The sequence below is a fragment of the Watersipora subatra genome, chromosome 9, assembly GCF_963576615.1.
Source record: "Watersipora subatra chromosome 9, tzWatSuba1.1, whole genome shotgun sequence".
Lineage (NCBI taxonomy): Eukaryota > Metazoa > Bryozoa > Gymnolaemata > Cheilostomatida > Watersiporidae > Watersipora > Watersipora subatra.
Window position 1 is genome coordinate 56662849 of NC_088716.1, and position 19873 is coordinate 56682721.

Sequence of the window (19873 nt, forward strand, 5' to 3'; positions counted from 1 at the left end):
AAGTATTTTTTTAGTAATATATATATACTACTTATTTTTTATTCCACATGTACTTTTAATAATAATACATGTATATTGTCTATTTTTTTCTTACGCTGCTCCAAACTGGTATACATTTGTATCGAAAACTGATATTGAAAAACCAGAATGTTTTCAAAAATTATGCTTTAGAGTTATGCTACGTGATATGGATGATTATAATTAGCATCTAAATGCTGAGGAGCTAAATGTCTCCTTAGGTATTTGCTGTTTACAATACTCAAATCGTATCTTCAATCTGCCTGACCATCCCTAGCATTCCTACTTCTGCCAAAAACCACCACACATTATATCAGACACCAAAAACTTACCAATTTACAATGTAGAACAGCATTATGCATAAATAGCTTTTTTTTAATACAATAATTTACTTTACTATTGTTTGTTTTTTGTCTCATGGTCTAATTGGTTTAAAGCCGCATTGACATGTTTAAATAAAGTTAATTTTTATCTATCATCCATATCGAGTTTCACTTCTATAATAGTTTTTTTGTATGGAATGGATGCACTATTGTTAAAATAGTTACTACATTTTGGTTGTGTTTTATCATAGTGTTTAATCTCTTACAAAACCATGTTGATTTGTGTACTTTCAAAAGATAATTTGTTTTTTAAGGTTTTAGAAGCGAGTATATTTCAGAGATAGTCAATTGTACTGCCAGTTCAAACACCAAGCTGACACGTGTTGTCATAACGTTACAGCACAGTGTGACAATAGCAAATGGTTATGTCGTGTAAAATGGAAAAGGTCAAAGTTCAAAAATAGAGGCAAAAAGTTCGAAGTTGGTTTTGTTATCAGCATTGTTACAGGCGCAATCAAGAAACTGTCAGGTGACACTCATCCTTCTGTTCTATCCATCATATGAGCTGTGTAGAGGCAATGGGCTTTTGAAATAATGAGGTATTTAAAAATTATTTAGTGTGTGTTGAGGTAATAGTCATAGTACTGTCACTGCTTTAAATCATTTTCAAAGTAAAAGGAAGAAAAGGAGTGAAAGGGAGTTTTGAAAAGTTGTAAACATTGATCGTGTTAGTTCTGTCAATAGTCTGGGTGTCTCTATTGCGTCTCGCACAAAGGAAGTAAATCAAACGGCTCTTATTCCTTGAATAACTCCTCTCCATAAGAAGAGATTGTGCTCACAACAAAGTCCATGTCCTGTCGCTCGTGGTTGGCCTTGGCAACGACCATCCTAAAGAAATTGACAAACTCTCCTTGTGGCTGATAGCCGACTAACATGCTTCCTTTCTGCTGCATTCGGGCTTTAATTGCGGGAGCCACCTACAAATTGTTAATGGAGCATGGGGAGCAGTTTTTATTTAGCTTAACATTTTAGCTCACATGTATTAGAGTTCTTATAGAAAAGATGTTTGGTTGCAAGAAAAACCAAGGAGGAATTTTATGTCGTTACAATTTAGGTTTAAAACATAACTTTTTCTTTTTATTAAAATAAAAAAAAAGGTTCACTTCAACATAACTAGTTTGCTGACTGAGTCTTATCTGCTACCATAAATTGTAATCTGCAGAATTCATACACTCACAATTTTTTAAGCCGTCTGGATAATGTTCCTTTTGATCTAAGCTAATCCACAAACCCAAAACCTCAACACTTGCAAGTATTTAGCATCATTTTAACAGCATATATGTATTATTTATTTATATTATTTATGTATATATATTTCAAACAAAAATTCACTGAGTATATCTTAAAATCTGATAAACGCTGTTAAAAGCAACAGCGACAGTAATCTACAAATTTTTTGTATTTATCTTAGAATGATTTCTGATGCCTTCATGATTTGCAGAGCTACTGAAACAATAAATTTATTAAACTGTATTTGCATGAAGCGTAGGAGAATTTCAAGGAACTGTTTTTTTATTGAAGTAGTAGATGTTTGCCGCTATCTGTTACATAACTATAGACATGTTTTGATTGTTTTGTAGAGTATAAGAAATAATAATCGGTGATATGCAACATACAAGCTGACAAAACCTCTGGTTAAACATACCCGAGAAAGTTTCTCCCACCACTCACTATTCTCTTCCTTGCCTCTCATACATTTGGGAATGTACCAGAAACAGACATTGGTGCACTCTGGTTCTGATATCAGTAGCCTGAACCCTGGAGTCGTTTCTAGTCGGTCGCGAAGGTAGAGGGCCGTATCGAAACACTTTTCAATATCTTTTGCCAAACCTTCAGTGCCTCTAGATTTCCATTGCACCTTCAAAATGTATTAGTTGTTAAGTTTAGCAGAATCAGTGCCTGAACAAAATTTTGCAAAAAATATCGATTTACTCGCAATGTCACACAGCGGGTAGTCAACTGCAAACTCATGGGTGATCAGAGCGACAGGAACTTCTGTAAACAGTAATTGGTAGTTGATAGTATTGGTAATTGATAATTGATAGTAGTTGGTAATTGAAAAACTACTAGCAAGAGACAGGTTAGGGCTTGAGTTTGACATTTCAACAAACCAAATAGTTATTACTAGGCATCTTATGTTGATGAATTATCTTTTTACAAAGTGACTCACTGTGAATTACTAAATACATGTCTAAGACTATGTAAAGTTCTTAAAACTACAAAAACATTTTTGAGTAGATGCGAAGCAAACTAGTGTGGTCGTGTCCAGCGACAGTGGCAAACTAGTGTGGTCGCGTCCACCGACAGTGGCAAACTAGTGGTCGTGTCCAGCGACAGTGGCAAACTAGCGTGGTCATGTCCAGCGACAGTGGCAAACTAGTGTGGTCGTGTCCAGCAACAGTGGCAAACTAGTGGTCGTGTCCAGCAACAGTGGCAAACTAGTGTGGTCGTGTCCAGCGACAGTGGCAAACTAGTGGTGGTGTCCAGCGACAGTAGCAAGCTAGTGGTGGTGTCCAGCGACAGTGGCAAACTAGTGTGGTGGTGTCCAGCGACAGTGGCAAACTAGTGTGGTCGTGTCCAGCGACAGTGGCAATTATCTCAAAACGCTAGCAAGAGTTATGGCACTTACATGCATCTATGGTGCCAGAACTAGTCACATGTTTCCTAGTAGAGTTTACACTTTATCACAGTTAGAGTTGTTGTTCTATGTGATCATTATTTTATTGCTTCTCTAATAGCCCAATTTTTAGTTTGTGTACAAAACTTTCTTTTGAGCACAAATGTGAAAGTTGTCTTTTTAAATATCATCATCATAAAGTTAATGTTGGCAACATGATAGTTAATACATTCGTTCTATTGTTCAATCCAACGAAGGAATGGAAAGGAAGCGGGTAACGCCCTGTAATCTTTACTATAATAGTAGCCATGTTTGTCTGTCTGGATCCATGCTAAGAGCGTTTGGAAAAGTAATTGAACTGCGCAGGAATCAAACCTGGATACTCAGTTTCTCAGCCAATCACACTATCGTATGCACCACTCTACGAATAATTATGAGGATATTTATCACGCATGATGATCTCTCACGGTTCACGAGACTGCCATCAGACTAACGTAGGATAAAGATACCTACCCAAAGTTTCAAGGCATCCACCTTTCTGCCGCACTGTATCGACTTGTCACCCGTGTCATAGCTAATATCATAGACCTTGTCTTGTTGAAAGAGGTACTTTGCTTTAGCGCTGTGAGCGTTTGCCAACAATCCAACCTGACAGTATAAATACATGTATATACTATAGCAAACAAGCACCTGCTACCGCCTATCATTTGATTTTTAAAACAATTCATTGAACATTCATTCATTACAACATTCATTGATTCTTAAATTTTTGTTAACCTTTTGTCACACCAACATAGCCTGCAATTCTTCCGACTTTTCAAGCCTTTCGTTACTTCCTGTTTGGCAGTGACCAGCTTTTGTAGTAAAAAAGTTACGGTTTTGCTTATCCATGCAGGATTACCATAGAAAGAGTGGCTTTGGCACCAGATTTATATTCTTGACATGGAGCCTTTATAATCTAATTATATTTTGATCAGCTTTTTTCTTTAATCAGAAAAGGACAACTCAAGCTTCTCAATATCCAAGACTGCTCCATCACGCACTGTATGTACTTGAAATCTCTATAAGATTTGCTATAATGGTGTAAGAAAAATGAACTTTTTGGCTGAACACGAGACATACAGGAAGAACTTACATGACGAGTTAGGATAACAGAGCACTGCAGCAGCGGGCCGGCCATCTTATGTGGATCCCAGGTGAAAGAGTCAGCTTTCTCAACACCCCTCAATTTGTGTCTGTGAAAAGGCCATCATTCAACATGTCAGCGAGCAGCGGGGTTCAATTGATAGCTAGTCATATTGGGCATAAATCATCTATCTGGTTACCATATAAAATTATAAAACTGGTTCATTTATAGTAGATAGATATTAATTTTATTTACATAGCTTTTTTAATGCTATTTAGAGCAAATTAAACCATGAGACAAAAACAAAAAATACTAATGTAAATCATGTTTTTGAAAAAGCTCTTTTTGTATAACGTTGTTATATATTGTAAATTGGTAAGGTGTTGGTGTCTGGTATATGGTGTAGTGGTTTTTATAGAGAAGTAGGAATGTAATAGATGGTCAGACAGATTGAAGATATGATTTGAGTATTTCAAACAGCAAATATCTAAAAACGCATTTAGCTTCCATTTAGCTTCCCAGCATCAAAGGTATTTAGATGCTGACCATAACTGTCCATTGTAGTATGAAAAATCATAAACAGAGTCAGATGCCACATGAAAAATCAATGCTTAACAGGAGTTATCTCCCTCTGAATGCATTTTCCTACCTTAGCTTCGGTGAGAGAATTGCTGAACCTCCCCAAGCAGCATCAACATGCAGCCAAATTTTTTCTTTGCCAGTCTGGTTTCGTCGACATATTTCAGCAATCTCTTCAATCGGATCAAAGGCTCCCATGACGGTCGTGCCCGCTGTTGCATTCACAAACAGCGGTTCAAACCCCTGCAATGTCAATTCATGTTGTGAGAAGAGCCAATAAAAAGGACAACATAAAATAACCTCAACAGGCTTGCGGCTGTATAACAACAATCCAAAACTTATGCCATACCATGGAAATAGATTTCTTTATGGCCTTGTCTAACTCTCCTGGAATCATTCTTCCAACATCATCAGTTTCAACGCCAACAATGTTGTCCAATCCAAAGCCAAGGAAAAAAGCAGCTTTTGACAGTGAGTAGTGTCCCTTGAAAATCATAAAATGGTGGCTTAATGAAGAATTCCAAAAGTGAAAAGGCTTTTAAAATGTCCCGTGTTGTCTATGGATTGCTATGACAGATCGGAAAATACACAATCCTTTACGCTTACACCTAGCCTAGAGCGCATACCTCGCTTTATGAAATGAGACGCATAATTTCACTAATTCAAAACAATTGAAGAAGCTTGACTAGAAGCTTGGATTCTTTCATCAAGGCTTATGGCATTAATAATTTAGATTCATTAATATTCTTTTCAATCGAGGATGGGTCTGTTAGCGAGCATTACATAAGGCTATCAAAATTATTAATGTATTATATGAATATTTGTGATATAATGATAAGTGGTGATACTGAAGCTCTTCAACAGCTTGGGCACGCAGTGCGAATCTTTGCTCAGCCATTTAGATAACCTGATTTATGAAGATTTCAAATATTGCAAGCATTTGGCTTACAGCAGATATTGCCTATATCTTCAAACAATATTTAAGAAATAGGGGTATTCACTCTAGATATAACTGATCGAAGGTAACAGCTGTAAAAACTGTTTTATCGAGTTGTAAACCTTTCTAGCGTACTAGTGAACCTTTCCTAGTACTACTGGCGCACTAGTACACCAATGTACTAGGTTGGCATACAGCATGCCAAAGTAACAATACATTATTCCTAGTGACCGGTCACTGCTTGCTGACTTTGATGATCTGTTTGGTTGGTTAAAAAATTTTGTTTTGATGTGAAAACTAAAAAAAACAATAATAGTCACTTTTTAATAAAAAACAACAGATTTGTCTAAATATATCATAAATGTTGTTCCGTATGAAACACAAAAGTTTCTCTTAACATCGCAACTATAGCGACTGTTTACGATGTCGAATAGATTACAGTTAAAGTTCGGTTTGTTTTATATGAGAGCTACTTACCTGTACTTACTGTACTTACCGATTTAGAGGTATAGAGATGTACTGGTGGCAGGGCACGCATTCCCTGAGTCTTACTAAACGGGTATCTGTAGTACCTGGCCAAGCTTAGAGCATTCATGTTGGCTGCGGAACCTCCAGGACAAAATATGCCATCTCCCTTACAAGATGTACAAATAGATAAATTACCGGAATTCTGGTAGAGACAGAATCAAGATGATTTTAACTTTGAGCTTATAGATACAGAAAAGGTCTTTTCATTTGGTGATCAAAGCTTGGGAACCAAGGATTATGCTTGCCTACCTGAGGGAAATGAAGAAACTCGCAACACAGCTTTTGGACTAGTTCTCTTTCCATCAAGGTGAAAACTGGAGCTACTTCAAAGGTATAGCTAAAATTGAATATCAGTGTTGAAAAAGGTAACAAAAGGATAAAACTCGTAAACCGAACAAAAAAGGTCATCTCTGAAAATATTCTAGACTACTAGCCGTGGGCTAGGTGTCCAGAGCACCTGATTTGTAAACAACAGCTTTGAGTTCAATCCTTAAAAAGACCGCCGGTCGCAGCAATAAGGGCATTTAGCCTAAATTCTTCTTTCTATCAAACCGACAGGTTACTGCAGGTTACTGCAGGTTACTCCGGACTCTGACAGGCGATTGCCTTAACCAGATTTACCAGAGTTTGGGAAGGAAGACAGAGCAAAAATGACATTATTGTGAAGCCCTCAGCTTTGGTGCTATTCAACATTAAAACATAGAAACAGAAAGGACCTTACCCAGAGGTATTTAGAGCTTCCGCAAGGATAGCCCCGCTCAAGGCCACTCTGTCGACGCCACCAAATAGCTGGTTAAAAAAATGAGGATGTCCTACAAACAGAGAGAGGACAAATGAGTAGAGGCAGACAGTATAACAAAGACATTCTTGCGTCGGCGTAAAATCATGGTTGCCATTAATGACCAAGCATTTTTACTCCTAGCGCAATTGTGAAAATGCATCAATTAACGGCACGTTTGTTTATGATTGAGATTCTATAACAATGCTCTTACATTAGCTCATAGAACCTAGTGCAGTGCCTGACATACTTACAGAGTAACATAACCTGTGAGCCCCCTCAAAGTTACCTCTGAAGAGCCGACATCTAAGACCAGTCGTAACACAACTATCGAGTATGACATCGTACCTGTTTTCACCGAATATCTGACGACCTGTTCCATGACAGTCTTTAGCTCATTGTCACTCATAGACTGTTCCTTCAAGCTCAAATCTACTCGCTTCCTCAATTCCTCCGGCTGATAAAACTCCAATATCGGTCTACAGCAACAAAACTCACTCTTCAGTTTAAAGCTCTCATGACACCACACAAGCAGGCAACGACAGATTTCATTACAAACTCATAGCTGACTTTAGAGTGTTATCATACGCAATAGAAACATTGATGACAGTATCTATGTTGTCGACAAATGCTATGATGTGTAGACATTTCTGGCAAGTGTTTGTTTCTTAAACTGAATCGGAAGTTACTATAATGTTATTTTTTAAAAAGCAGTTTGTTCTCACGTTAACAATCAATACCGAACAAATGATAGCTTTCTATGTTTAGGATTTTTGATAATCATTTCAAACTTTCAAATCAATTAAAAATCAAACAAGTCACTTTCAAATTTTTTGACAAACAATTGTCTCCATAGCGTACATACAAGCTGAGCCTGTTTCTGTGTTGAGACATTGTTTGCTAGAATTGGTGAGTTTTTGATATCTGAACTCACCGGCTTCGGTCTTCATAGCATTTAAGTATTTCTTTTAAAAACTTGTTCATGACAGCATCCAAGAAGTCTTCTTCGGAAGAAACGCCATTCGTGTGTGGCAGCACCTTTCCATTACAGTAGTTTCCAATCCCATTTGTTTGACGTGCCGTTTTTATTTTGAGCTTTTCCGTGGTCATTTTGAGCTCTGCTGAGACTTGTTGAAAATTGATGAGGCCTGCTCAATTTTTTGCAATCATCCGGTTCTTGTGACTCCCAACAGCGCTCATCTACCTCTGTAACAAAGTGGCAGCAGAGATTACTAATGAGGGTCTCAGAGTAATATCATGTCTGAAACAAACATTCAAAATCGTAACAGATATGCGTATCACTTCAACTCTTTTTCCCGACCTTGACCTAGGAATTTGGAACAAAGTTGCACACAAATGATTTTAAAGGGTACGTAATAAAAGCTTTAGAATTCTTATAACTATTTTATTATTAGAAAATTTAACAGCTAATAATGACAATACAGTTTTATTTAAAAGTTTTCAATTGGTTAAAGATAAACAGAATTTTGGCACTCAGAAAGCAAGTTCTAAACAAATATTTTAACCTGAAAAAGCATAAAAAGTCATAATGTTAAAACTTGATTTATGGCTAGTGTGTTCAGCACATTTTAATTTTACAAATGCAGTTCATAAATCACAGTTAACTTATGTATTTGCACATTCTATAATCATTCACATCGCGTACCAGCGTCGAACCACTTGATGCTTTAGGTTATAGCCTCGTTTTTTCTTTAAATATTCTACGTCATAAACATTTTATTCACAGTGTGTAAAAGCAAGAGCCATGTTTACTATAACCTATCTTACCAGGTCTTCTAGGTGGCTAGTAGGTCCCCAAGACTGTGTGAATGCATTCGACACTCCCACAGGCTAGCCAACTGCTCTGCTTGACACGGTATGCTCACAGCTTATATAGTTTTCATCAAATGCGCAAAAGGGCATACTGAAGGAAAATATAAGCAGTGCTGGTGCGTATACATATTTATGTCAGTATTACATATTTATTTTCCTACAGTTGACCATTTAACAACAATTTTGCCAATTTTTTTCTTTGTTTCTGCAAATGTAGGTTTATATAAATGGTCATTTAATGCTATGTCAAAATTATGTAAAGAGAAAGTTTTATGGTCCATTACTTGTTTGATCAACTGGAAGATTGACATTTATGTTAATCGGTTAGATATCCTTCATTTTCTTCTCTCAAATATGTCTATTTGATAGAGCGGTTCATTTCCAAGGTAAGTGCAATCTATTTTATGCGTGCAAATTTTAAATCGGTACACAAAACAGTACTCGTTGAAAATCAGCCAAAACTACACAAACAGAATTGTGTGCTCACTTGGTATGACAACTACAAATGCATCATACAAGCTAATCCATGCATAGAAAGTTTTATTCAACAATAGAAATATTTCAGTACACAAACTACTACTACAGCACTAGTAATGTTAATGCTAGTAATAGAAACATCGCGTTGTCAGGCCAACAGAGGCACTTTTCTACTCAGTCTATTTTTTAATATTAAATTTATATATTTGACTGTATTTCATAGCGATCGCCGCATCGTAAATAGGAGGTGCAATTTCTTAGACTATTTGGCGTAGTCTGTCACAGAGCTTAGGTATAATTTATGTCATCATAAATTGTATTGCATCAGACTGGTCATTTTATGTATTAGTCCAAACAATGGGATCAGCTCAGTTTCAAAAACTGTAATATAAAACTCACTTGGCTTGCAAATAAAATTAACCTAAACTGTCACATATCAGAATACAAATTATTTCACGTAACTCTGTCACACTCTGGTAGTAGGATGACTAATAGGTAAGAGAATAACTCGATTGTAATCTAGCAAAGAGAGAATATCTCCGATAATGTTGTAAAATGATTAACTGGAAATTAGATGTCTGTGTCGACTGGTGGATTAACCAGCTTTAAAGTTTACCTTCATACAAAATATGTCTAGATAAAAATATGTCAACCAATCAAAGAGTTGCTTCCACTCTATAAAATTAGCTTTAAAAAGTTATCTCTTACAATTGATTCTTATAGTATACTGTTTTCATTTTTATAGAACAGTGAATAATTGGTTATGATAAAGCCTTTTTTACAAAATTATAGTCAAGTGAGAACCATAGAGATGGTTTTTTGGATTACTATAGTCTTTCAGATATTCTGCTAGTTTCTATGGAAACAGAAAGTAGCCGTTGGCCATCTTCTCACAAATCTTTGCTTTTATTTTCACTATCGATTTTCAAGTCAAAACAAAAAAGGTTTTTGGTTTCATGAACACATTTTCACTCCATCAAAATCTTAATTAAAACATATTTGAAATTACACAAATATAGTAATTTTATAGTTTCATCAACAAATGAACTACTTTTAGTTAATTTTTTGTCAGTAAAAATATGTTTGTTTTAGTGGCATTTTTACTCAACATTATTCGTTTTGATAAATTCCTCAGTTATATACATCTTGATTTCATTTCTAAATAATGTATTATTGTTAGCTGATGCCAGTAATAAAAGCAATATAAGAAAAAAACTATAATTTAAACATGTACAGTACATATATATACTATATGTATACTATATATCATAATAGAACCAGCTTCTCAACAGCACCTTGAATTAAAATCAAACTGCCTCCTAGTAGTAACGAGTAAATTCCATCAAGCCTTTACTTGTATCAGCTTTTTTAGATAAAATTAAAAAAAGTCTTCGAAGTATGTGCAAATTTTATAAAAAGCTGTACCAAAACAGGAAACAATCATATTTAATTAATTCTATGAAAGGAACAAGAAATAACTTGTTTAGTTTGCATATTTTAAAAATGGGAAATTGTTGTCTATTTGGAATAAATGGTGCTAGCAGAAATACATGGCGTTGCTCGAATCACTTCTATGAAAGGAATTTGCATGTGGTTTAATTTTCAGCTTTACTCATCAATCACATCATATTCTACAATAATGTCTAATAGAATCAACAATTTAATTTGATTATAAAATCTTAATTTTTAATGACATAACACTTAAAACGCTTAAAATGATATTTCAAAATGTTTGTCTTACACCTCCATATGTCTACACCTTTCTCACACACATTTAAGTTTATTCTCAAAGGTTTAATTTAATTTCTGCAACCGTGATTTAAGTTGCAGTGGTGACCTACAACTAATAAGGTCTAGGCCTCAGAAGACCTCCAACTCGGTCTTCCAGAACATCCAAATCTTTAAATCTTGTTTAAACCAACCGAAGTTTAACTGCACATGTTTCATTATATCTAACAACTATAGTTTGTGTTATAGTTGTAACACTAAAATAAAATTATAATGATGCTAATTTTGTCCACTTGGAGCCTCTAGCCTCAGCCTCTATAACTATATAGCCTAAAACCATCTCTGGACTCATAGAGTTGGTTGGTAAAAGTTTGGTTCAAGTCCGTTCACTAATTTCAGAATGAATAGAACAAACATACAGAAACATACAAACCAAGACAAATTACATGTATGTATAGATATCATTCTCCACTCTCTAAGATCTGACGGACCATCACTAAACCTTTTGTGTTGCTCTCAGACCTTTCAGTCACGATGGGCTACTCCCTCTTTTGATTACGTCACAGGTATTCTCCACAAGAAATTGGACTGCGCCCACCTTTGGAGCCAAGACTCGTTGCAACACATAGAGCTGCACCCATCTCATAAGCATTGATGAGGTGAACAAGCCCATTAATCATAATATTGTTTTATAAGACTCTGCCATATGGCAGACCAACTGCAAGCTGACATGCAACTGTATATCATTAAGCCAATCAGCAAATACACTTTTTTATTATTATTTTTCAGAGCATCAAATTGATTATTAAAGATTGCTCGGTCATCACACTATTTCCAGGCCTCATTGTCAAGGCCTTGCTCAAGGTCACACTTGTTCATGCTATGTACCTAAGCAGGTGCTCTTTGTCCTTGCGAAGTACTTCAGCAGGTGCTCTCTGTTCTTCCGATGTAGCTCAGCGGGTGCTCTCTGTTCATGAGATGTAGCTTAGCAGGTGCTCTTTGTTCTTGCACCGTGTGTCAGCTGATGCTTTATTTTTCTGAGAACAGAAACAGAAAGATCTGCTGAGGCTCCTCCTCTATAATATATCTCAGTAGGTGTTCTTTGCTGAGGGCACCTCTTGTAATGTATTTTAGTAGGTGCTCTCTGTTTCAGCGATGCACTTCAGCAGATGCTCTCTGTTCTTGTGACGTAGGCCTACCTCGGCAGGTGCTCTCTGTTTTTTCGATAAACCTCAGCAGGTGCTCTCTGTTTTCCGGATGTACCTCAGCAGGTGCTTTCTGTTCTTGTGGTGTACCACAGCAAGTGCTCTCTGTTTTTGCTATGTACCTAAGCAGATGCTCTCTGTTGTTGCGATGTACCTCAGCCGATTCTTTCAATGTAATAATAATTGAATTAGTTGTATACACAAATCTTTAGCATTGGTGTAATATTTTACGTAAATATTTTTCTAAAATAACAGAAAATTTTGTTGTTGCCAAATTTAGTTAAAAATAGAAAGTTGTCAATTGGAATTGTAAGTTCAGATGTAAATATGGTAAAATTAACAAAGTTTTAAATGCTTTATTATAAATGTTGAGCTGCATGAATGAAACTTCCACTTGCAATCTGTTTAATAACAGCATCCGTGTCAAGACCTCCTGTCATCCACTTTGTTTCTCTCGCAGCAGTTTCTTTCTCTCTTGCAGTCGGTCATTCCGACAATGACGTTCTTATGCCTTAGGTTGGATCATTGACTTCCGTGCAGCTCTGTTTTTTACTTTCTCTTGCATCTGTTTGTGTCTAGTTCCCTCATCTTCATGTTACGCTTAGCTACAACTTTGTATCTCAGTCTGGTTCTACCCTGATTCCTCTTTGTAGAGTTGTGAATATAATAGATGTCTCAACAATCACTCATTCACCTATTCTGCTCACATGTCCCGGTCATCTTAGGTCTTTTTTCAACAGAATGTCCGCTATAGATGGGAGGCCAGCCCACTTTAGGATTTCAGTGTTCTTGACCTTATCTTTCCAGGTGAGATTCATTATACTCTGTAGTTGTCTCATCATGTAGTCTCAGCAGTACTCACACCTATTCCTATTCTTTTTTTCCACTCTCCATCCTTCAGGCAGATTTGTGTGCACTTAAGGGATTTCCCCGTTTTGTTTCAGAGCTGCTGATGAAGCTTTTCAATACAATGTTTGCTAGTTTCTATTAGCTAACTTGCTGTTTATTGTTTCAGATTATTGCCCGGCACACAATACCTTCAGAGTGTTATCACAATCATGGCTGAAGCAGTTAGCACTGCCCATTGGAAGTCGAGAAAAGATAAACTCACAGAAGATCAGTTGGAAACAGTTAACGCACTTTTAAGTAAGATCTATATTTCAAGAGTTGTACTGATGATATACTTGCATTTAGAGGATATGCAAGTCAAATAGTGACACTTGTCATGGAAGCGAAACTTGTCATAGAAGTGACACCTAGCATTGAAGTGACCCTTGTTAAAGTGTGTGCAAGAATTTTTTGAAAACATTGCAAGCTTTATTCATTTTCTTTTTTTAGAAAAATTTAAGTACGGCAAAGATAAAAACGGGAATTTCTTAACAAGAAGTCAGCTGAAAGCGCGGAAAAAAGAAGCTATTAAGCTTGGTAAAGAGCGTAAGTATGTTTTGTTTTAGTAACTAAAACATTGTTCTCATGCCTTAAGACAGATCCCTTTCTGTCTCGAGTACTGCACTGCCTATGACCTTGAACTTGGAGCATAGCTGGCATGTAAAACTTTATACTATGTCGCAGAGGCTCTAACAAAACAAGCTAACACTATCTTTCTTTGGCTCTCATGACTCTGTGGCTGTGTTCTGGTGGTTCATGACATTGACTAGTGATTTTCATGCAAATGAAATACCCAAGAAAACCTCCGGGCTGAATCAGACAATAGCTATTTAAATATTCTCTTTTATCCTGAACACATCAGCAATCACCTAACGTAATAGCAATTGCATGGTTTTCATATAGCGTGAGTTTCATATAGGAAAGTCTGTATCTAAATACTTTATTATTCAAATATCTTATTATCCAAATAAAATTGATTTTGAAGAAACTGGTTAGATTAAGATGGAATGCAGAATTTAGCTGTTGTAACATCTATTTGGTAGAATCACTATGGGACCCTTGCATGACCTTCCAATATGTGCACTTAGCAAGTTCTTTCAACGCCTGCATAGCTTTATGATTTTCTAGACAAGTTAACATTGAAGATCAAAAACTGTTGATCTATGAACCACATAATCTGCATGATAGTGTTTTGCAGTCAATCGTTTTAGAACTACTGCACTTGTGCATTTATGGTAGCAGAAAGTTTGACCCCTTTAATCAATACAGGAAGTGCAAGCTGATGTTTTTTAAAGCCTACGACCATATATGAGATTTAAAAACAGTGTTTACATGACCATGCTTGGCAAGCAGCATACCAAAAACTCACAGCCACTCGTGTAAGACAACAGCTTCATGCATGAGCTCTGCTTGATATTAGTTATAACTTTCTGTTTAAACTTCCTTAATATTTTTTCATTTATTTTAATACCACACTTTTTGGAAAAGTGAAAATCAAATTCTCTTGCAAATACTTCTGACCAACGTAGTGCGACACATTGTGGCAGGTATAGTTTTTATTTGCTAACATCAACCGGTTATTTTATTCTAGGCAAATTCCAGCCACCGAAGACGGAGATATGCATAACTACATCAGGAAAAATCAAAGAAACTCCTCTTTTATATAATACTAAGGTATAGATAGTGAACTTTATAACAGTAAGGTATAGATAGTGGACTTTATAGCAGTTAAGTATAGATAGTGAACTTTATAACTATAAGGTATAGATAGAGAACTTTATAACAGTCAGGTATAGATAGTTAACTTTATAACAGTAAGGTATCGATAGTGAACTTTATAACAATAAGGTATAGATAGTGAACTTTATAACAGTAAGGTATAACTAGTAAACTTTATAACAGTATGGTATACATAGTGGACTTTATAACAGTCAGGTATAGATAGGGAACCTTATAACAGTAAGGTATAGATAGTGAACTTTATAACAGTAAGGTATACATAGTGAACTTTATAACAGTAAATTATAGATATTGAACTTTACAACAATAAGGTATAGATAGTGAACTTTATAACAGTAAGGTATAGATAGTGAACTTTATAACAGTAAGGTATACATAGTGAACTTTATAACAGTAAATTATAGATATTGAACTTTACAACAACAAGGTATAGATAGTGAACTTTATAACAATAAGGTATAGATAGTGAACTTTATAACAGTAAGGTATAGATAGTGAACTTTATAACAGTAAGGTATAGGTAGTGAACTTTATAACAATAAGGTATAGATAGTGAACTTTATAACAGTAAATTATAGATATTGAACTTTACAACAATGAGGTATAGATAGTGAACTTTATAACAGTAAGGTATAGATAGTGAACTTTATAACAATAAGGTATAGATAGTGAACTTTATAACAGTAAGGTATAACTAGTAAACTTTATAACAGTATGGTATAGATAGTGGACTTTACAACAGTCAGGTATAGATAGTGAACTTTATAACAGTAAATTATAGATATTGAACTTTACAACAATGAGGTATAGATAGTGAACTTTATAACAGTAAGGTATAGATAGTGAACTTTATAACAGTAAGGTATAGATAGTGGACTTTATAACAATAAGATATAGATAATGGACTTCATAACAGTCAGGTATAGATAGTGGACTTTATAGCAGTAAAGTATAGATAGTGAACTTTATAACTATAAGGTATAGATAGAGAACTTTATAACAGTCAGGTATAGATAGTTAACTTTATAACAGTAAGGTATCGATAGTGAACTTTATAACAATAAGGTATAGATAGTGAACTTTATAACAGTAAGGTATAACTAGTAAACTTTATAACAGTAAATTATAGATATTGAACTTTACAACAATAAGGTATAGATAGTGAACTTTATAACAGTAAGGTATAGATAGTGAACTTTATAACAGTAAGGTATACATAGTGAACTTTATAACAGTAAATTATAGATATTGAACTTTACAACAACAAGGTATAGATAGTGAACTTTATAACAATAAGGTATAGATAGTGAACTTTATAACAGTAAGGTATAGATAGTGAACTTTATAACAGTAAGGTATAGGTAGTGAACTTTATAACAATAAGGTATAGATAGTGAACTTTATAACAGTAAATTATAGATATTGAACTTTACAACAATGAGGTATAGATAGTGAACTTTATAACAGTAAGGTATAGATAGTGAACTTTATAACAATAAGGTATAGATAGTGAACTTTATAACAGTAAGGTATAACTAGTAAACTTTATAACAGTATGGTATAGATAGTGGACTTTACAACAGTCAGGTATAGATAGTGAACTTTATAACAGTAAATTATAGATATTGAACTTTACAACAATGAGGTATAGATAGTGAACTTTATAACAGTAAGGTATAGATAGTGAACTTTATAACAGTAAGGTATAGATAGTGGACTTTATAACAATAAGATATAGATAATGGACTTCATAACAGTCAGGTATAGATAGTGGACTTTATAGCAGTAAAGTATAGATAGTGAACTTTATAACTATAAGGTATAGATAGAGAACTTTATAACAGTCAGGTATAGATAGTTAACTTTATAACAGTAAGGTATCAATAGTGAACTTTATAACAATAAGGTATAGATAGTGAACTTTATAACAGTAAGGTATAGATAGTGAACTTTATAACAGTAAGGTATAGATAGTGGACTTTACAACAGTCAGGTATAGATAGTGAACTTTATAACATTAAGGTATAGATAGTGAACTTTATAACAATAAGATATACATAGTGAACTTTATAGCAGTAAGGTATAAATAGTGAACTTTATAACATTAAGGTATAGATAGTGAACTTTATAACAGTAAGGTATAGATAGTGGACTTTATAACATTAAGGTATAGATAGTGAACTTTACAACAGTAAGGCATAGATAGTGGACTTTATAACAGTAAGGTATAGATAGTAAACTTTATAACAATAAGGTATAGATAGTGAACTTTATGACAGTAAGGTATAAATAGTGAACTTTATAGCAGTAAGGTATAAATAATTAATTTTATAACAGTAAGGTATAGATAGTGGAATTTATAACAATAAGGTATAGATAGTGAACTTTATAGCAGTAAGGTATAAATAGTGAATTTTATAACATTAAGGTATAGATAGTGAACTTTATAACAGTAAGGTAAAGATAGTGAACTTTATAACAGTAAGGTATAGATAGTGAACTTTATAACAGTAAGGTATAAATAGTGAACTTTATAACATTAAGGTATAGATAGTGAACTTTATAACAGTAAGGTATACATAGTGAACTTTATAACAGTAAGGTATAGATAGTGAACTTTATAACAGTAAGGTATAGATAGTGAACTTTATAACAGTCAGGTATAGATAGTGGACTTCATAACAGTAAGGTATAGATAGTGAACTTTATAACAGTCAGGTATAGATAGTGAACTTTATAACAGTAAGGCATAGATAGTGGACTTTATAACGGTAAGGTATAAATAGTAAACTTTATAACAATAAGGTATAGATAGTGAACTTTATAACAGTAAGGTATAAATAGTGAACTTTACAGCAGTAAGGTATGAATAGTTAATTTTATAACAGTAAGGTATAGATAGTGAAATTTATAACAATAAGGTATAGATAGTGAACTTTATAACAATAAAGTATAGATAGTGAACTTTATAACAGTAAGGTATAGATAGTGAACTTTATAACAGTAAGGTATAAATAGTGAACTTTACAGCAGTAAGGTATGAATAGTTAATTTTATAACAGTAAGGTATAGATAGTGAAATTTATAACAATAAGGTATAGATAGTGAACTTTATAACAATAAAGTATAGATAGTGAACTTTATAGCAGTAAGGTATAGATAGTGAACTTTATAACAATAAGGTATACATAGTGAACTTTATAACAGTAAGGTATACATAGTGAAATTTATAACAATAAGGTATAGATAGTGAACTTTATAACAATAAAGTATAGATAGTGAACTTTATAACAGTAAGGTATAGATAGTGAACTTTATAACTGTATGGTATATATAGTGGACTTCAAAACAGTAGCAGTTTATAACATTATCGCGCATTGCATTATAAAAACAGTAGCAGTTTATAACATTATCGCGCATTACATTATAAAAACAGTAGCAGTTTATAACATTATCGCGCATTACATTATAAAAACAGTAGCAGTTTATAACATTATCGCGCATTGCATTATAAAAACAGTAGCAGTTTATAACATTATCGCGCATTACATTATAAAAACAGTAGCAGTTTATAACATTATCGCGCATTACATTATAAAAACAGTAGCAGTTTATAACACTATCGCGCATTACATTATAAAAACAGTAGCAGTTTATAACATTATCGCGCATTGCATTATAAAAACAGTAGCAGTTTATAACATTATCGCGCATTGCATTATAAAAACAGTAGCAGTTTATAACATTATCGCGCATTGCATTATAAAAACAGTAGCAGTTTATAACATTATCGCGCATTACATTATAAAAACAGTAGCAGTTTATAACATTATCGCGCATTGCATTATAAAAACAGTAGCAGTTTATAACATTATCGCGCATTACATTATAAAAACAGTAGCAGTTTATAACACTATCGCGCATTACATTATAAAAACAGTAGCAGTTTATAACATTATCGCGCATTGCATTATAAAAACAGTAGCAGTTTATAACATTATCGCGCATTGCATTATAAAAACAGTAGCAGTTTATAACATTATCGCGCATTACATTATAAAAACAGTAGCAGTTTATAACATTATCGCGCATTACATTATAAAAACAGTAGCAGTTTATAACATTATCGCGCATTGCATTATAAAAACAGTAGCAGTTTATAACACTATCGCGCATTGCATTATAAAAACAGTAGCAGTTTATAACACTATCGCGCATTGCATTATAAAAACAGTAGCAGTTTATAACACTATCGCGCATTGCATTATAAAAACAGTAGCAGTTTATAACATTATCGCGCATTACATTATAAAAACAGTAGCAGTTTATAACACTATCGCGCATTGCATTATAAAAACAGTAGCAGTTTATAACATTATCGCGCATTGCATTATAAAAACAGTAGCAGTTTATAACACTATCGCGCATTGCATTATAAAAACAGTAGCAGTTTATAACATTATCGCGCATTGCATTATAAAAACAGTAGCAGTTTATAACACTATCGCGCATTGCATTATAAAAACAGTAGCAGTTTATAACACTATCGCGCATTGCATTATAAAAACAGTAGCAGTTTATAACACTATCGCGCATTGCATTATAAAAACAGTAGCAGTTTATAACATTATCGCGCATTACATTATAAAAACAGTAGCAGTTTATAACACTATCGCGCATTGCATTATAAAAACAGTAGCAGTTTATAACATTATCGCGCATTACATTATAAAAACAGTAGCAGTTTATAACACTATCGCGCATTGCATTATAAAAACAGTAGCAGTTTATAACACTATCGCGCATTACATTATAAAAACAGTAGCAGTTTATAACATTATCGCGCATTACATTATAAAAACAGTAGCAGTTTATAACATTATCGCGCATTACATTATAAAAACAGTAGCAGTTTATAACATTATCGCGCATTACATTATAAAAACAGTAGCAGTTTATAACATTATCGCGCATTGCATTATAAAAACAGTAGCAGTTTATAACATTATCGCGCATTGCATTATAAAAACAGTAGC

General features: G+C 34.1%; 1 protein-coding gene across 2 annotated transcripts; it reads right to left on the bottom strand.

Annotated features, from left to right (window-relative positions):
• Nucleotides 1-652: 652 nt before the first annotated feature.
• Nucleotides 653-8826, bottom strand: LOC137403919 (cysteine sulfinic acid decarboxylase-like). Of its 2 annotated transcripts, none has more exons than XM_068090040.1 (12): nt 8755-8826; nt 7901-8172; nt 7315-7445; nt 6910-7000; nt 6438-6525; nt 6157-6294; nt 5073-5207; nt 4794-4966; nt 4154-4253; nt 3532-3666; nt 2085-2259; nt 653-1320 (listed from the first exon to the last, which is right to left on the bottom strand). In XM_068090040.1, the coding sequence occupies exons 2-12, from the start codon at nt 8074-8076 to the stop codon at nt 1136-1138; spliced, it is 1527 nt and encodes a 508-aa protein (XP_067946141.1). In that variant the 5' UTR covers nt 8077-8172; nt 8755-8826; the 3' UTR covers nt 653-1135. The 2 variants fall into 2 exon arrangements, with proteins under 2 accessions (XP_067946141.1, XP_067946140.1); XM_068090039.1 differs by having other exon boundaries at nt 653-1318; nt 2047-2259.
• Between the last annotated feature and the right edge of the window lie 11047 nt (nt 8827-19873).

Coding starts and splice junctions, on each gene's coding strand:
- LOC137403919 (XM_068090039.1), bottom strand. CDS start 8,076: ATGACCACGGAAAAGCTCAAAATAAAAACGGCACGTCAAACAAATGGG. Junction 7,001..7,314: donor CAGATATTCGGTGAAAACAG/GTACGATGTCAT, acceptor CTCTGTTTGTAG/GACATCCTCATTTTTTTAAC. Junction 4,254..4,793: donor ATTCTCTCACCGAAGCTAAG/GTAGGAAAATGC, acceptor GCCTTTTCACAG/ACACAAATTGAGGGGTGTTG.